The sequence below is a fragment of the Lycium barbarum genome, chromosome 7 (assembly GCF_019175385.1).
Source record: "Lycium barbarum isolate Lr01 chromosome 7, ASM1917538v2, whole genome shotgun sequence".
Taxonomy (NCBI): Eukaryota; Viridiplantae; Streptophyta; class Magnoliopsida; order Solanales; family Solanaceae; genus Lycium; species Lycium barbarum.
In genome coordinates this window covers 110,379,142-110,399,649 of record NC_083343.1, presented here as the reverse complement: position 1 = coordinate 110,399,649, position 20,508 = coordinate 110,379,142, and the positions used below count along the sequence as shown (strand labels likewise).

The following is a 20,508-nucleotide window of genomic DNA, read 5'->3' as shown; positions in this document are numbered from 1 at the left end:
TAACAATGACTCGAGGCGTTAACCCTCGTTTAATAGACTAACTTAGGAATAAGAATAAGTCTAAATTGGCATTATTGGTCGCTCTTCGATTGTAACTCTTTTATATTCGGAAAAATCATAAAGAGGAAATACTGCTTAACTGTTGGGAAACATTAAGAAGTCTTTAAGAGATCAAGTGCATATTCTTAGAACAACCATTAGAAGTATATCACATTGAAATCCGAAGCATAATATCTAATCAAATTGGGAAACACAACCTTAGTCTCTCTCTCATATTAATTACATTCTAAGTCAAAGTATTCAATTACATTATTCAACAATCAATTCAAACTATCCGGAATAGGATTAAAGCATTTAAAGATTGGTATCGCATACGATTAGTACTCTTTTCTCTCCATATTCCCTGTGGGATTCGACCCCAACCTTGTTGGGTTACTATATTTGACAACGTCCGCTTTACGCCATTAATAGGTGTAATTTGAGCGTATCAAGCGTGTGTCTTAGACTTTAAAGGTAATTAGAATGATCACTTGCCTCTCATTGAATTTGGTTATAATAACAGTTATCATGCTAGTATCAAGATGGAACCGTTTGAAGCTTTGTATGGGCGAAAGTGTAGATCACCCATTGGTTGGTTTGTAGTTGGTGAAGCAGAGTTGTTGGGACCATATTTGGTCTATCAGGCTATGGAGAAAGTCAAGTTGACTTAGGAGCGTTTGAGAACGGCTCAGAGTCTCTAAAAGTCTTATACATATGTGGCGGCGTAGATACTTAGAATTTCAAGTTGATGATTGGGTTTTCTTAGAGGTTTCACCTATGAAAAGTGTGATAAGATTTGGAAAGAAATGGAAACTTAGTCCCAGATATATTGGACCATACAAAATACTACGAAGGACTGGTCAAGTGGATTATGAGCTTGCATTGCCACAAGAATTGGTTATTGTACACCTAGTGTTTCATGTATTCATGTTGACAAAGTGTGTGAGATACCCGTCGTTCGTTGTTCCTACTGACACTATAATGGTTAAAGATGGCCTAACCTATAAGGAGACCCCTATAGCTATTCTTGATCGTCAAGTTCGCAAGTTGAGAATAAGGAAATATCCTCAGCAAAAGTGCTATGGAGGAGTCAGAAAGTCGAAGAGGCAATATGGGAAGTCGAAAAGGCAATATGGGAAGCCGAAGAAGACATGAAATCCAGATATCCGCATTTGTTTGAGGAATACGCTGAAAATATTCAAGGTAAATACCATCCGAATCCATGTCATGTCCCTTACTTATTTAAACCTCACGTTTCACGTTCATGTATTCTCTACTCATGTCTCATGTCCAAACGTTCATGTGTCCATGAAAACGATGTCATGTTATTTTAATATTCATGTTCCATGTCATGTTTTCTCAAGTTCACGTGTTCAAGCTATGTCCAGTTGCATTCTTAATCACGACCCATCATTTGCGGATGAATGATCCCAAGGGAGACATATTGTAATACCTCGTACCTTATAACTAAGCCTTATTAATGATTCAGGGACTTAGAAACCAAGGTGGCAAGTGTTGGATTTGGAATTTTTTCCTCAGAATGGTAATTGCACGTTTTTCATCAATTGTACGGGTCGTACAATTAGTACGGACCGTACTTATCACTGTACATTATTGTACACGACATACTTCCAGCTCGTAGCAAATCAGAGAGGATTAGAGGTCATTGGAATTTGACATTCCAGGAATTGCCAAATTGTACGAGCCGTACTTTCCATAGTACATTTTTGTACGGGACGTACATGGATCACGTACCCCACTCAAGAAAAATCATAGATTCTTTAAATTTCCACTTGAAGTACGACCTCAAAGTACGGGTCGTACATTGTGCCCGTACTTTTCCCGATGCAGCAAAAAGTATAAATACGGGACTTCAGTTTTTAATCCTATTTTTCATACTCTCAAGCCCTAATACGAAGGTTCTCTCCTCCCATCAATCCAATACACCAAGGTAAGCCTATTCCAAATGAATTCTAATGCATATACATGAACTCTAAGTAGAAATTCATTGTCTCTAACCTAGGGTTTTCAAGAAAAACCCTCACAAGGATTCAAGGTTAAAGCTTTTGGGTTTCTTCACAAGTTCAAACTTTTTTTATAAGTTTTGGAGCGATTAAGATATGTACGATTCTATCCACATATGGGAAAATCATTATTCTACCCCACACCACTTTTATCCATGAAAACATGAAGGTACATAAACCAAGGGTTTCTATTTCAATTCATGATAACCCTAAGTTACATGTATCATACTATACCATGTTTGTATTAGTAGTTCGTTATTGCATTCTTGATATTCCATTTTTGCTTATAAGGAATACGTCTATAATCCATGAACACCCGCGCTTGGCATACCATGGGTTCTTAAATGCAAGATATGAATTATTATGCTTATTTTCATGAAATTCGACATGCTTCCATGTTTTCATACAAGTTATACTATATATCTATATTCATGATATATTACACTCACAAATCATGTTTATTTAATTCATGGGCTTCTAAGCCAATTATAACCATGTTCATGTTTTAGGAGTTACATAGATTACCGAAAAGGTTTAATACATGAAACTACGTATGCCAGCGTAGGATACGGATCGATCCACCCAGTTAGAGGTTATTGGATCTATTCATGTCATGTTCATGTCTCGTACCTCGTCAAGGTATGAGATGTCTTAGTTGATCGGACAGAGATCAGACGCCACGTGTTCACATGGTGGTTACATGTCGATTATACTAAGGCTCTCCCACTTAAAATGTTTTACTTATATATATATATATATATATAAGTTCAAGTCAGATGATGCTAATGTTTATGTTCAGCTTACAGTTTCTGTTCAATTCTTATTATTTCATGTGCCATGGTTATTTCATTCAGTTGCTTTACATACCAGTGCAATTCAAGTGTACTGGCGTCCCTATTTATTGCCCGGGGGGCTTTCATTTCACAATATAGATATTGATTTACAGAATGACGCATCAGCTCGTTAGGATATTGCTCGTATCAGCTTTTGATGAGCCCCATTCCATTCGGGGTATTATCTTTTCTTTAGTTTCATGTCAATTATGTAGTTAAGGTATGTCGGGGGCCTTGTCTCGGTAAACAATTTAGCAGTCAGACTCATGTCAGAGGTTTCATAGACTAGTCAGTCATGTCATGTCAGATGCTCAGTTGAGTTAGCCTCATTAGCTATATTACTATATTTCCACTTTCATGATATAATAGTTTTTTCAAACTTACCATGTTTTCACAAGTCATGCATTCTTATATTATATTCCGCATCAGTTCATGCCCCATGTTGATTCAACAAGTTATGTGGTTTACTCGGTCACATGCAGCAAGGCACCGAGTGCCATGTTACCAGGCCATGGTTCGGGGCGTGACCTGAACAAAGCTAGACAGTTGATTGAGATGAAACAGAGATTCCATATAATGTAAAAGGCCTGAGAAAATCAAGAGGCAGAGGATGGTTAGAACAGGTCCATAGACATGTTCCATTGTAAAGAAGTTACATGAAATATCATGCACATGAACCCAGATTGCAAACATATATGCCATTGCAAAGACAAGTGCAATGATCTGATCAGAGAGAGAATGAACCATCCACATACATGATATATCATAAGACAGATTCAGATAGAGCAAAGGAGATAAAGATGACTTAGTCACAGGGCAGTTCATTGAAGAATAAAACAAGTTTGAAAATATGTTCCATCACAAAGAGTCATCAGGTGCAGTGGTTGATTGAATCAGGAGAGAAGAAATCACGAGGAGAAATGGTGAAGATGACTCAGAAGCATTTTGTTCGAATAAAGAGAGTTGCAGACAAAGCACATGAACTAGGTCTGCGAACATATTTCAACACAAAGCAAGAACATGATCAGAGTCATAGAGCTAGACAAGGCTAAAGACATGATTTATTCTAGCAATGACTATATCTAAGCGAAGAAATGTTGACACCCAATTTCGTCCCTCCTTTATTCCTATTTTTTATTTCTGCGGGCTTCTAAATTTATTGGCGAGCTAAAAAAATTTCACTATTAACATTGTTATTTTCATTTTTCACTATTACTGGCATCACTTTATCACAAATTTCAAAAGGGTTCGTCATCACTTTATTTTCGTTAAATTAATTATACTTTATGTATTGTACTAGTTATTAAATTAGAAGCCCAAAAATAATTAAATAGAGGAGGAAGGATCAACAATTTCAGCCAAATAAATGGCCAAAACGACTGAGCCCAAATCAGCCTACATATTAAATTCAACAGTCAACCCATTTCGTCCAAATTACCGATCCAGCCCATTACCATTTTCTTACCCGATCCAGCCCACATCAACGACCCGACCCACTATTCCTATTCTTCTAAACAAACCTAAAAAGAAAAAGGAGGGTTGCACACTTCATCCTCATCCGCCTCTTTCAAACAAGAGGTCATGCCTCCACAACAATGGCAGATCAAAACAGACCCATTTTCGTGCAATCCCCCCTGCTCTCTTCTCCTGTTTTAAGCGAAAAGCCAAGCTCCTTTCCTCCAAACTCAGACCGTGTCTCTCCATTTCTAGGGAATCTTTTTGCTCCAACATAAAAATTCAGAAGTTCACTGAAAAGATCAAAAAACGAACAACTTTATTCAATTTCAAACGGTTATTTCACTTCGAATCCAGCCCAAAAAAAGAGTGAAAACCTAGGTTGATTTACACCTATAAATATTCGTTTTCATTATCCATGAGGGAGAGTTCTTTTTAGCCGACGATATTCCTTTTAAAAAAAAAAAAACATCAATACTCTTCAATCTTAGCACCTCCAGGTAGTGATTCAAAAATATTTAGTCATTTTATTCCTTTTTTTGCCCCTGCTACTGACTTGAGTCCGAGCGATACTCAAGCTCGGAGCTTGTTGGTGTTCGAGTGTGTATCGGAGACCCGACGACCTGTTCACTGCACCCACAAAAGGTAATTTCGCATTTCCTTCAGTAGTTTTATTTTCTGGTTCTGTTAAGTTATTGGATTTTTCTGAGTTTGAATGTTTGTGATTTCTCTTGGTTTTTGTTGATGCAAGCATGAAATGGCTTTCTGCCATATTTAATTGCCATTGTCGAGTTTCATATGATTATGTTGAAGTGGGCATTTACATTCATGTTGCTTTCTTGCTTTCTTTCATTCTGTATGTTTGTTAGAAAAAGCAAAATTTTGTTTTCCTTTAAACGTTAACTTAAATTTTTAAGTTCCCTGTTCACTTCCATTTTTGTCAAGTCCCCATTTGAAGTTTTGATATAGCTGAGATTACTGTCTGCTTGTTTGGGCTTTCCGTATGATTTTGTACTAAGTTCCATGTCAAGTTTTTATGTAAAATTCATGTTTCCAAAACCTTGGCCATTTTCTTATTTTCTGAAATGAAAGAATGAATATAGGAGTTTGTTTAGTCGCTTTTCAGTAGTACCCCTGCCTTCCCTTTTTAATATCGTTCCTTTGGAGTACATTAAGTGTAAAAAGTGGTGAATGATCTGTGAAGGGTCTATTCAAGTTTAAATTAGCTTCAAATCTGCAATGGAGATGTCTCTTAAATCACGGTTCACAGATTTTTTTCTTTCTCTTCTAGCATAAGAACTGAAGAAGTAGTTGGCATTTTCTGCTTAGTTTGAATGAGAGGCTTGTTGTAGTATTTGTTACCTGACAAAGTACTAATGTGCATTTTCTCAAAGTTCCATTTTGGTTAAGTTCTTATCCTTACTTCAACCAGTCTTAAAATTTCATATTGCCAAAATAGTCTTGAGTCTAAAAGGTTCAATCCGCATTTCATTTTCGTTCGTGTCTAAACCTCTTGTAAGAAATTGGTTTCTAATAATCTTGAATGTGAAATAACTTAGTCTCCTTTTTCAGTCTTTTTAAAAAAAAAAAAAAACAGATGGTACGAAGGACTCTCCTTACTTGTTGTTTGAAATATCACGTTGGTAGTAGTTCACTCTTTTTTTTTTTTAGTTAAGATGTTCTTCTTAAGTGTCTATATGTATGGTTCAAACGTGTGTTTTCCTTTACTTCGATAGGTAAGTTTTAAAGTTAGCGGCAATGACCTTCATTTTCTCTTGTCCAGAAGTCCTAAATAGGCCTTAGCTTAATGTAATCTTGGCTTCCTCTTTTATGAGTTTAATTTAAGTGCCTTTCTGTCATGGGGCATAGTTGAATTACCCTCTTTCAAAACTAAAATAGTCGTTGGTTATAGAGAACAAGTTTTCTCTATGTTAGAAAAGTTAATTGCTTCTTTGTTAAAGGGATCATGATTTGTTTTGAATATCAAGTGGGTAATAACTAAAAACAGTGAACCATTAGAGTTTAAATGATTGGTCGAAACCTTTTGCTAAGTCACTAGACTCAATCCTTGTGCTAGGTTTGAAGTAGTTGTTGCTATGATATTCTGAATCACTGCGATTTGCTGGTTACAATTGGGATTTTAGAACTGCTTCTATGATTGATTGGACATTCGTTGTGTTGGCCCAGTGATTCGCTGCATTCTACCTGAACTTATTACATGATCATGAGGGGACTGATTAGAAATGCTCACATGCCATTCGCTTGCCAATTTTGCTGCAATTTAACTTTGTTTTTTTTAGTGCTGCGTAGCAAAAATGTTGTTGCCGCTATTCCCAGAGAAACACAACTGTATTCTTAAATTTATCATCTCACGAGCATGTTTGATATGCTGCTTCTAAACTGCTATGACCGTTACTTTTTTTCCTCATCACCATCTGAATCATTCTTGAAGTTCTAAAAGATGCTGTCTTGATGCTTCATTTTGTTGCTGTGTTTTCTTTGAACTTTATACTAATCTTTATTTTTTTTTACATGTACACTTCGAAGCGAAATGGAGTCTTCATAAAGACTCATTATCCGAACATTCTCATGTTGAGATTATGTGGCATTTGGACCTTGCATGCGCATTCCTATTCGGCTCTCGACATTCATCCGAACAGAAAACAAAGGGAGTGGTTAACCAAATGGCAAACCACTGAAAACTTTACTCTTCTATGGGAGCCAAATGTGGCTTTAGTCATCTTTTTTTCATTTCTGATATTGTTTATGCGTTTGGTGTGACTAACATTTTACCTAGCTGTGTGATTGGGATAAATACTCAATTGCTTATTTTAACCGAGCCTATTTTAACGTTAGCTTGTTTTGAGAAATAAAAAAAAAACGAACTAGTTTTCATAGATAACTATTCCACATTAGCTCCTTTCCAACATTTGAAATACGTATTTGTTAAAACAACTTTTGCACAGTTTATATTGAACTAATTGTCTTTCTATAAAACCTTTTAAATTTTATTAATGTTAATCTTACAATAACTCTTTTAATTATAGGTCGGTATAACTTATTTTTCACAAATATTTATAAAATGTTGCACACTTTCTTCAGTTTACCTATAACTAAGCTCTTTTATACAAATTAGTATGTTTCTACCAGTCCTATTTTAAATAGCATTCCTACGTGTCTATCTATAACTTCAACAATACTTACAAAGTTATTTTCTTTTCCATAATACTATATTTTCATGTAGCCTAGTTAATTGTAAGTCCGGTCAGTTAACCATTGTTAATGGATTTTAGAGGATGCCTAATACCTTCCCTCTAGATTAGTTGAACCCTTACCTAGAATCTTAGGTTAGTAGACCTTAAAATGGAGTAAACTTTAGAAAATAACTTTAATTAACTTTAGGTGTCCTAATTCACCATAAATAATTAGGTGGCGACTCCCTAACTTTAACTAATCCCGGAATTACCGGAATGTTATAAACTATTTTGACTTAGGTTAAAATAGGGTATAACAAGAAATACACAGAGCAAAGAGCATGATGCCATGAAACAGGTCTGTCAACATGTTTTATCATCCATCACAAAAGCAGGCTCAAGATAGAGTTGGAGGAATGAATGAGAAGGGAATGATAAAACAGGTTAGTGAACATGTTCCATCTCAGACAGTGCAGAGATTCAGAGACGGACGAACCAGGTACATGAACATATTCCAGTGCAAGTCCTACAGCAACTAGGATTTTCAATTTTATGGTAAAGACTTGGAGGTCAAAGATTACAAGATTCCTTGCCATAATTAAACAAGGTTCTTCAGACTCCTACAGGGACAATGAAGTCGATCCAAAAAGGAAAGAATCCCAATTCAACACAAACCCTAATATATCTCATGAGCCACTCGAAGATGGTTTTGTGTTTGCCGACTTGCTGAACTCTCAAAGCTATATATATCCAAGTCTAACCAATAAGAAGGTTTGTGCATCCACAAAGAGAGATTTTAGAATATTGGGTGATCAATGAAGATATCAAGAATATTCAGAATCTAGGCGAGCGTCCCTAGTACGAGAAGAAGATTGAAGAAATTATCAATTAGAGTTGATGTTTTACAGTTTTGAATCTAGAAAACTTGTATTAGGTTGGGCTATCGAGTTGTATATTTATCTGCTTTATTAGAAGCATTACAGTTAGATACAAAAATGTTGTAAATTCAACTTTAAGTTAGGGATCGACTTAAAGGTTGCTTACTAGTCTAGAGAGCTTAGTGAGATAGGGATTAGAGGTTAGTTCCTAGGTTACAGAGTCTGTAACTTGAATTTGCAGAGGCTCACCGTTGTAGTGGAGTTTGGAGTAAATCCTATAGAGGTGTAGGTAGTGATTTTTATCGCCCTTACGAGTCGGGTAGTTTTCACGTAAAAGTGTTGTGTTATTTACTTACATGTTGTTTACATTCTACAAGATGCTAGCATAGAACAAGTAAAGTAACGTGTTCCATCCTTAGGCGAAAATTGGATATAGAATTGTAAAGAAAGTAGGTCGTGGAACCCAACACCTCGATAGCCCTTGGACTGTGTACCCCGCGACCACTACGGCCTGACTGAAATCCACCCCTAGCTGACTGAGAATTGCCCCTACCGGATTGATGACCACCTCTGCCAGGCTGTGAACCCCTCTACTAAAATATCCACCTCTACTAGCTGTTGGTGCTGGAGGCCTAGGTGCCTGAACCCTAGTACTCTACTGGGCTCCACCCTGTCTAAGCTTGTGGAACTCCCTCTTGAAATGCCCGAGGTCACCATGCTCGAAACAAACCCTGCACCACATGGGCTACTGAACAAATACGGAAGAACCTAAATGACCCCCCCCCCCCCTCCCGATCCGAATGCCTCGGATAAAAACCTCGAGATGTCTTCCCAAAACTGAACTCATTGTACCCATAAGATCCACCCGCTGAAGTCTGAAGTATAGACTGAATGGGGCGATTAGAATGATATCGGTGGCCTCTTCCATAGTGTCCCTCGCTCCTAGAGGTGGAACCACTGAAACTACCAAACTTGTATGCCATCTTGTTATCACCCTTACTCGGAGCCTTCCACCTCGCTGACTAGACGTCCTTAGCATGATCCACCACTGTCTGTAATGAATCCCCAGAAGCTACTACCTGTAACATCGCCAATCGAAGTGGAACGTTCATAAAACGCTTCACCCTCTCTACCTCAGTGGGGAGTAACAACACAGCAAAACGGGCCAGAGTGTGAAATCGAGACTCATACTCTACCACAGATAACTCCCTCTGCTTCAAATCAGCGAACTCGTCCCTCTTCTTGTCTCTCAAACTACAGGGAACATACTTCTCCAGAAATACTTGATAAAATCGAATCCAAGTCAAAGGAGGTGACCCAGCTAGTCGGTAGTCAACGTAAGACCTTCACCACAGTTTAGCATTCCCAATCAACTAAAAAGAAACGTAGTCAACTCTGTGTGACTCTACTACACCCAACTTATGGAGTCTCTCATGACAACAGATGATAAACTCATACGCATCCTCCTTAACAGTACCATAGAAATAGTTAGGCTTCATCATGGTGAGATGATCAAACGTCATCTGCTCATCTCAGGCCATAACTGGTCCAGTGACTGGGCGAGGAGTGAAATCGGGTGTCGGTATCTTATGAATACGGGGAGCCACAACGGCAACAGGCTGTATCCCCGGAGTCCGAAACTGGTCAGGCGTTAGGCCCCCAGCCCTGGTTCTGGGCTCACCCAGAATGTCTTGAATATAAGCATCAAGATCAACCACAAGGTCCTGAGATAGAATAGGGATTGGTAACTGCACATTAGAAAAAGAGTGCAGAAGTGCAGCATGAGTACAACACTAGTACCCTATAGGTATCATAGGCCGATAATGATATGAACACGTATATAGCATATAAACACTAAAGAAGCATCAAGCATAACATTAGAGTTAAACCACCTTAACAATAATTACTTAGCATATTTCCATGAAGTCTAGTAAGAAATTAGATAAAACAGTTGAGGACATAGCACATAGAGGAATGATGAAGTATATGAATGTTGAAGCTAAATGCAATATATTGGCCAAGAAATACTCGCTACACACATGCTATAGGTCATGACATATAGTCATGACCCATAACCCATGGGGACTCGCGAGGTCCATCTGCCTGTCACTGTACCACTCGAGGTCCTTTTTCCTTCAGACTATGACCACTCACTATACCGCTGACTTTACCACCAAACTGTGAGACACTCACTGCACCGCTTGGCTATACCACTGGACTGTGAGAACATTATCCTTACCTTTTTCCGGTCCTGGATTGCTGAACCGCAACCCCAACAAGTCACTCCATCGCCTTGCCCTTCCTCTGAAGCTCAGAACCAAAGTAGTCTAAGCATAATCGAATTCTAAATTAGAAATCATAGAGAATGATATTAATACTGCTATGTCATTAATTAGGTCTATTTTAACCCTAGAAATTGGGGAAACGGGCCCACAAGGGCCAAGCGGGAAATTTGCGGGTAGAATACAAAATTGAATCCTAGGTAATCATAACCCAATCATTAATTGTTGATTTAGCTCAAGAATTATTCCCAAATCTGATTTCTAGTAAAAACTCCCAAATTGAGTATGAACCCTAATTCTCCAAATCTGAAATTCAACGTTAAAAGTGGAAGATATGGGTTTACTAAGCTTAGATTTATCACATTTTACTATTAACACCATCAATTTATCAAGTATAATCTTAGAGAAAAATCTCCCAAAACCCTCCTTCAAATTCCATTTATAAGGGATTTGTAACACCCCGTAAAGTTGAAATACGTGTGAATGTGTAAAAATCTAGTGTTAAAATGATATTTTATCTATACGAATCCAATTTTGATGAATTCGGGTGGAAGATGGTCGTTTTGAAGTCAAACCAACAATTGAAGTTCGTAAGGGCTCTTAAATTCACATAAGTTTTGGTAGGTCTATCTTCTGGGCGATTTCATGAAAACATGTTAATAATGTGGAAAAACTTCCTTAATGCAAGTTGTAGATCTTTGAAATATCTTTCCAACGGTAGGTCACCCAGCTTCAACGGATCTCTGTGCTAGGATTTATGTCCATTTTACTGAAGGGCGCAAAAGCTGGAAATTTCGCCCAATGTTCACCCAGAAAGTACGGGACGTCCTTTTAGGTCGTCCTTCTTCCGTTCCTCGCTGTTTTTGGTAGAAAAAGTACGGGCTACAAGTACGGGACGTACTTCAAAGTACGAGACGTACTTTGTGGCCGTACTTTCACCGTTTTTGGCAGAAAATTTGGTTTAAAATGGATATGGTCTTATTTTATTCCCATTATTTTTTCATTCTCCCAAACCCTAAGGACGAAATTATTCTCTAGCAAACTCAAGATACTCTAAGGTAAGCCATTCCAAGTTAATTTTAACATGTACCCATGATTAGTAATCAAGAATTCATTGTTCTCAACCTAGGGTTTTCTGATCAAGATTCTAGCTATGTTCATGAAAACCCTACAGCAACAACAACAAACCCAGTTGAATCCCACACTGTGGGTTTTGCGGAGAGTTAAATGTACGCACACCTTACCCCCACCTTGGTGGGGAGGCTGTAATCTTGATTATTACAGCCCTAGCTTTCAAAATTCCAAGAAAACTTCAAGAAACTATTCATGTTCTAATCTTTCTCATCTAAAACCATTGTAGTGTGATTATTGAACCTTGGAAAGTGCGTTTGAGCGGGATTTGAGGAAGGTCTAGATTTTTCCAAAAATCCTTCTTGAAGTATGTCTATATTCCAAAAATCATCTTTTCAACTATGTCTACTTGTGAAGTACGTTTATATTGTGAAAGCATGAATTGTATTTGAGAATCCTTCCTTGATTGTTTGTATAAGTTATAACTCTTGTTTGGTGGAATTTTTTCTGCAATTAAAGATGATTTCTGTTAGACAAGGTCATGCGTGTGTAGGGTCAAGCCCACATCGAACCTTATACGAACTATACTACTTCGTGAAACTCGTTTTTCCTATTATTGGATGATTGAACTTATTCTTCTAAAGGTTGGACCTTAAAAATTGTTTTTCTGTTGAATAGATTTCTTGAACTTGAAGATTGAATAAGAGATTTAAATAAGATTCTAAATCGGCTATGATTCGAAATGCCTCTATTTTGAGATGATGACTTGAGAAGTGAGATTCGGCTCTAAGCCATGATTGATGATTCCGTAATATGCCATGATTTGTATTTTGTTTGTGTTTGGGCCTGTATGGGCAAGCTGTGCTAGTCCAGAGGACGATTAGCTGTTATGGACCCTAACGTATCGATATGAGTATTGTTGTGTCAGTCCAAAGGACAATTGGCCTCCGTTGCTTCCTAGCCCAGAGTATCTATTGCTGTGTCGGTCCAAAAGACGATTGACCTCCGTTGCTTCGTAGCCCAGAGTATCTATTGCTGTGTCAGTCCAGAGGATGATTGACCTCCGAGGTATGTCGCCCGGTGCATCTGTTGCTGTGCTAGTCCAGAGGACGATTAGCCTCCGTGTCTTTTTAGCCGGAGTATTGAGTGATTGATATTTTGTTGCCTGTGAGTGGCTTGTGGTGATATTGAATTCGTAAGTGAAATACGTGGCATGGTAAATGGTAAGGAGTTAAGTTAACGTGTCCTTCGTTGTTGGATTCTCTGATGACTCTTTAATGTTCCTGACTTACTTTATTCCTGGGTTTGAACTGTTATTTTCATTGATATCATTTCATTGATTTTATTCACTATATCTTGTTTTGTTAACTATTGTCCCTTAGACACTCACTGAGTACCAGTACTCAAGCATACCATTGTTGTTTTTTATGGTATATTCGGTATCATTGAGGAGCAAGTTCGTGATACGCCTACGACTTAAGAGAACTTGCTGCTTTCGAGACTATTCGGTGAGCCCACATGATTGTTCATGGGGCACCATTCTATCTTTTCTTTTCGCATTTCAGTTTCGGGCTGCGTCCCGATGTTTTTAGACAGTCTTTATTATCTTAGAAGCTCCATAGACAGTTGTCAGATTTTGGGTAGTGTGTTAGAGTCTTGTGTGACTCGTTGGGCATTTTGCCACGTTTATTTACTAAGTTTCTGATTTGACTTCCGCTGGATTATCTCAAAGTATGATCATTATTTTTTTCAATTTATTAATGACTGGTTTTCGTATTTACTAAAAGATTATCGAAAGAGATTAGATGTTTATTGATTTTATAAGGTGCTTCCGGTGTTGTTCATAGCATCGGATGCCTGTTACGCCTAGAATGGGTTTTGGGGCGTGATAGGATTGGAAAGGGAAGGGGAAAGTCTAAGATGATTCTGATTAAAGAGAAGTAAAGGATTTGACGGGGTTGTACCTCTAAGAATAGCTTTCCCAAGCCCCAATATCGAGATATGAAATAATGAGGGTCTAAGACTCATTTAAGACTAATTAAATGATCAGTCACTAGCCCGTCACCACTATAGCGGTAACTGAACCGCCCAGGCGGCACCGCCCCAGCGGCCACCTGATCGCTTCAGCGGCCACCTAACCGCTTCAGCGGTCAAGCCAAAATGGCTGGGACCGCTTCAGCGACAGGGTTACCACCCCAGCGGTGCCGCTGTTGCGGTGCTGGTGCCGCCAAAGCGGGACCAGACACTAGAAACTTGGCCCAATATTTTCCTTCGATCCGATTTTTCGACTAACTCCCGAGGCCATCTGCTCACATACCTGATACCTAGTCCCACATAAAAATGCACTACGAACGCGCCTGTAGCCTCGGAATTCCCAATGGAGGTCTTGTTGACCGAGTCAACCACCGATGCCTTAATTTCCATTTCCCATCCAATGTCCCAAAGTGCATCCGAATGCATTGAGAACCGAACCAAACGCACACACAAGTTCTAAACGACTACCCGGACCTCTCGGAATTGATGGAATTTCGAAAAAGGTTCGCTTATCCAAAATTCAACTTTGGGCCAACCACTTTCGCTTTTAAGCCTATATTTTCACCAAAGTTACCCGAATCCAGTCTAGACACCTCGAGAAGCGTGTCAACGGTCTCCTCGGATCAAAAGGGAGCTAATCAATGCTCGGGAGCGGGCGAAAGTGCCAAAAGAACTATAACGACCAAACGGGTCGTTACATCATATACCAATTGAATCGTTGCGCATCCTCGAGCAAAGAAAAGAAGGAAAGTATGAAAATACCGAAATCAGTAAACAACTGGGATATCGGCCATGCATATCACACTCAGTCTCCCAAGTAGCCTCTTCCACAGGACGGTGCTTCCATTGCACTTTCACAGAAGCAATCTCCTTGGATCTCAACTTTCGAACCTGCCTATCCAAGATCGCGATAGGCTCCTCCTCGTAAGTCAAATTCTCATCAAGCAATATAGAATTCCAACGGACAATGTAGGTACCGTCGGCATGGTATTTCTTCAGCATCGAAACATGAAAGACCGGGTGAACTCCCGCCAAGCTTGGCGGCAATGCTAACTCATAAACTACATCGTCTATACAATCCACGATCTCAAACGAGCCAATGTATCTAGGGCTCAACTTGCCTCTCTTACCAAACCTCATAACACCCTTCATGGGTGAAACCTTCAACAGAACCTGATCACCAATAGCAAACTTCAAATCCTGAACCTTCCGGTCCGCATACATCTTCTGCTGACTCTGAGCTGCCACGAGTCTAGCCTGAATAACTCTCACTCTATCAAGAGATTCTCTCTATAGATCCATGCTCCCAGGTCGAGCCTCGAACCCATCGAACCAACCAATTGGAGATCTACACCTCCTAACATATAAGGCCTCAAAAGGCGACATACCAATACTCAAATGATAATTGTTGTTGTATGCAAACTCCACCAAGGGCAAGTGCTGATCCCAATGACCACCAAAATCAATAACACATGCTCTCAATATATCCTCGAGTATCTGAATGGTCCACTCAGACTGGTCGTCCGTCTGGGGATGGAAAGTTGTACTAAAGTCTATTCGGGTACCCAACTCATCATGAAATACCCTCCAAAATCGGAAAGGGAAGATAGTACCCCGATCAAATAGACAGAAATAGGGATCCCATGTAATCTCACAATATCCCGAATGTACATCTTGGCTAACTTCTCCGCAGTGTAAGAAACCTAAACCGGAATAAAGTGAGCTGACTTAGTAAATCAATCCACTATCACCCAAATAGAATTAAACTTACCAAGGGTCTTCGGAAGACCCATAACAAAGTCCATGGTAATCCTCTCCCACTTCCACTCGGGAATGGGCATCCTCTGAAACACCCCTACCCGGTCGCTGATGCTCATACTTTACCTATTGACAATTTCCACACTTAGCCACAAAATCAACTATATCCTTCTTCATACGGCGCCACCAATAGTGCTGTCTCAAGTCACAGTACATCTTAGTCACTCCCGGATGAATGGAATAGCGAGAGTTGTGGGCCTCACAAAAGATCAACTGAATCAGGTCACCAACACGAGGAACACATACTTGTCCTCCAATCCTCAGAATGCCCTAAGAATCAATCATGGCCTTCTTGGCCTCACCTCTCGACACTGTATCTCGGATCTTGCTCAATTGGGAATCCTCAAATTGATGAGCCTTGATTCGATCCAATAACGATGATCTCGCCTTTATACAAGCCAAAATCCTGCCCGGGGTCGAGATGTCGAGACGGACGAAACTATTGGGCAGAGTCTGAACCCATGGCCAACGGACGCTCGAAAACAACCAATCCTGCTAAACTCCCCATACTCACTGCCTTGCGACTCAAGGCATCGGCCACCACATTGGCTTTACCAGGGTGATACAGAATAGCGATGTCATAATCCTTCAGGAGTTCCATCCATCGGCGCTGCCTAGAATTAAGATCTCTCTAGGTAAACACATGCTGAAGGCTACGGTGATCGGTAAAAACCTCACAATGGACACAGTAAAAGTAATGCCTCCAAAACTTCAAGGCGAAGACTACGGCCAACAACTCCAAATCATGGGTAGGGTAATTCGTCTCGTGAACCTTCAACTGACGGGAAGCATAAGCTATCACTCTACCCTCCTGCATCAACACTGCACCCAAACCCATACGGGAAGCATCACAATAGACCGTGAAGTCCTTGCCCTCCATAGGTAAGGCTAGGATGGGGGCTATGGTCAAAATAAGCTTGAGCTTTTGAAAGCTCTCCTCACAATCATCCGTCCACTGGAAGGGAACATCCTTTTGAGTCAATCTGGTCAAGGACGAAGCAATGGTAGCAAAACCCTTCACAAAGCGACAGTAATAACTGGCCAAACCCACAAAACTACGAATCTTAGTAATAGTATTAGGCCTCGCCCAACCCCTCACAGCCTCAATCTTCTGTGGTTAACCATAGTTCCCTCTTTGGACACCACATGACCCAAGAATGCCACAGACTCTAACCAGAACTAACACTTAGAAAATTTCGCAAATAGGCTATGTTTCTTCAACAACCCAAGAACGGTGCGCACATGGCTCTCATGCTCCACTCTACTCTTGAATACACCAAAATGTCATTAATAAACACAATCACAAAAGAATCAAGGAACGGCCTAAAGATGCCATTCATCAAGGTCATAAATGCTGTTGCGGCATTGGTAAGCCCAAAAGACATTACTAAAAACTCATAGTGGCCATATCTCGTCTGAAATGCTGTCTTCGGAATATTCGCCGCCTTAATTTTCAACTGATGATAGCCGGAACGCAAATCAATCTTAGAAAACACCGAAGCACCTTGAAGCTGGTCAAATAGATCATCAATACGACTCATAAGGCAATTGTTCCGGATAATGACCTTGGTCAACTGGCGGTAATCAATGCACATCCTCATGGTCCCATCTTTCTTCTTCACAAATAACACTGGATCACCCCAAGGGGAGACGCTCGATCTAATGAACCCCTTGCTCAATAAATCTTGCAATTGTTCATTAAGTTCTCTCAACTTGGCTGGTGCCATCTGATATAGTGAGATGGAAATAGGACGAGTACCCGATTCTACGTCGATAAAGAAATCAACGTCACGATCGGGTGGCATACCTGGCAAATCTGACGGATATACCTCCGCGAACTCGCTCACAATAGGAATAGACTCAAGGGATAGAGATGTAACAGTCGTATCACGAACATGCGCCAAATACGCTAAACACCCCTTACTTACTAATTTCTTCGCCTGAAGGAAGGAAATAATCTTCTTCGGAGCGGGACTAGGAGTACCTCTCCACTCAAGCCTAGGGATGCCTGGCATGGCCAAAGTGACTGTCTTGGCGTGACAGTCCAAGATCGCATGATAAGGTGAAAGCCAGGACATACCTAATATAATATCAAAGTTTACCATATCCAGAATCATCAAATCTACCCAAGTGTCATACCCCATAAAAGTAACTAATTAAGATCGGTAGACTCGATCAACAACCACAGAATCTCCAAGTGGAGTAGACACATGAACAGGTATATCTATGCTATCACAGGGTAAATCCCAACCAATTGCATGAAATGCAGATACATACGAATAAGTGGATCCATGATCAAATAACACAGATGCTGCTCTATGACGGACAGAAATGGTACCTGAGATCACAGCATCTGAGGCCTCTGCCTCGAGCCTACCAGGAAATGAATAATAATAGGCTCCATCAGGCCCAGTTTGGGATCTCCCTCTCGCACTCTAAGTACCACCTCTAGTTGGCTGGGACCTACCTCTAGAACCATGGGAAGTACCGCGGCCTGACTGAGCACCGCCTCTCTGAGAAGTCCCTCCTCGACCACCGGATGATACAGGAGTCCTCGGCGGATGATAATCTCGCCTAGGTCGGGGACATCTCTTGGAAATATGCCCAACCTCCCCACAAGAGAAATAGGTAAGAGGAGTCGAGTGCTGATACACGAAAACTGAAGACCCGGATGAAGCAGTCTTGTCCACTGGTCTAGAGAATGAGTTCTCTATCTAGGTGGCTCACTAGAGGAAGTAGGTAATGCTGAATGCACGGGACCACCGGAATAGGGCTGAGGTGGCCTCGAAAACTTACCGGCGCCCCTCGTACCAGAACCCCCAAAACTGCCAGTCTGACGTGGCCTTTTATCACCACCACTAAAAGCATGGGCCTTGGCGCCCTCAACCATCGAAGCATGCTCAATAATGGATTGGAAAGAAGCCCCCGTAGACTCTATCTGAAGGTAAGGAATCTGTAGAGAGCCCACTAGTCCTCCAATAAAGTGCCTGATCCTATCAGCCTCGGTAGGAATCAACGGAGTAGAGTATCGGTCCAAAAAGAGGAAACGAGTCACATAAGACTCCAAGGACATGCCCCTCTGCTTAAGTTGTAGAAATTGCTCCCTACGAGCCTCTCTCAAAGACCAGGGCACATACTTCTCAAGGAAGGCCCGGTAGAACTGAGTCCAAGTCAAAGGGGGAGAACCCTCAGGTCTGCACGCCATGAAATACCTCCACCACGTCTTCGCGTCGCCGCGAAACTGGTAGGCCACATAATCTACGCTGTGGGTCTCCACTGTCCCCATACGGTGCAGCAACTCATGCATATAAAGAATAAACTCATAGGCATCCGCAGACGAAGTACCAGAGAACCTCGGCGGCTCTAACTTCCTGAACCTCCCTACCAGGTCCTGATCAGCAACAGTCATAACGGCGCTATCCATGGGCCTAATATCCTCACCAGGGGCGGGTATAGTATCAATACGGGGAGCCATAGCTGCGGCGGGATGTGCTACCCGCGTAGGTCCCTGCGCAGGGGTCTGTGCCCTAAACCTAGTCTGTGAACCCCCGCCGGGAGTAGTAACATCGGTGGCCGCCTTCTGGGCATCAAGATGAAGTAGGATCTTGGCCATAGTGTCATGCACGGTCTGGTCAGAAGTAACCTCAGGCTGTGTCCGTGTTGGGGTCACGCCATACTCTATGGTCTGTCTCTACCCGACTGGTAATCGGGCTTGGGAGATGGAGACCTCTCTCGTCGCTGGCCCACCGTCAGAGCTCTACCCCTGGCTGGGACAGCCCCGCGGCCTCTCGCTCTGCCGTGCCCTCTGACTGTAGAGCGCCCTCGGGTGCCAGCCGTAGCTGCGAGCTCCGGCACCTGACATCGGACCATAAAGCTCGAGTCCTCACCATCTGTGAGAGAAGAGATAAGAGTCAGATACCAATTTGGTCTTTTCATATACCAATTTGAATAAAGTAGCATGATGGAAAGAAAGAAAGTGAGATTTCCTAAATGTCCCATAGCCTCCCGCAGATAAATACGGAGCTCATCATACCGATCCACGAGACTCTACTAGACACACTCTTGTATTAAAGACCGGGTAAACTAGGGCTCTGATACCAACTTGTCACGACCCATATTAGTCTAGGTCATGCGGGCACATACCCTTCTTACCTCGGTAGGCGAACCCTTAACTCAACGTTCACAGTTAATAAAATAATAGCGGAAGAACTAAAATAACGTAAGTCTCACAATATGATATAATATAGATAAGTGCGGAAGTAAATGAATCCACCCAGTATCTGGTCTGGTCATACAAGAGCATTTAAATGCGAATACTAATGTCGGAATAATAATACATAAAATGTCTCAAATCATGTCTTGAGTGAAAAGTAAGACATAAGCAATAGAAGAGTCTTCGAGGTCAGCGGACACCATGCTCACCCTGGAACACTCAAGTAGAATCTGAGGAGTCGATCAGCCACGAGTCAAAGAAGTAGATCCGGCCTGATACTCTGCATTCATAAAAGAATGTAGCAAGTGCAGGTCAGTACAAACAACAGTACTGGTAGGCATAATAGGCCGACTAAGCGTAGTTAACACAATTCAGAAAATAACGCATATAAACAAGTAAACCAATCACGCATGTAACCGACTATCCGTTAACACCTATGTAAGTATCTAACCCCAATATAATAAGTCTTAGTATATCTAATCCTGAAACAATCACCACAATAAAATCATCACAGTCCAATCATCAACAACACAATCGTCACAATATAATCATCACGACATCTCACTCAAGTCATAATGCAATGCAGTGCAATAATGGTATGAATGTGATGCCATGCCATGCTATGCAAATGAGGTATACATATGCACTCCGGATGGAAATATCGCCG

The 20,508-nt window shown here is 40.8% G+C and overlaps 1 protein-coding gene across 1 annotated transcript; it reads left to right on the top strand.

Annotated features, from left to right (window-relative positions):
* The first annotated feature begins 753 nt into the window (after window positions 1-753).
* Window positions 754-1,194, top strand: LOC132601731 (uncharacterized). Its single transcript, XM_060314796.1, has one exon. It carries the CDS (start codon window positions 754-756, stop codon window positions 1,192-1,194), a length of 441 nt encoding a protein of 146 aa, XP_060170779.1.
* The last annotated feature ends 19,314 nt before the right edge of the window (window positions 1,195-20,508 follow it).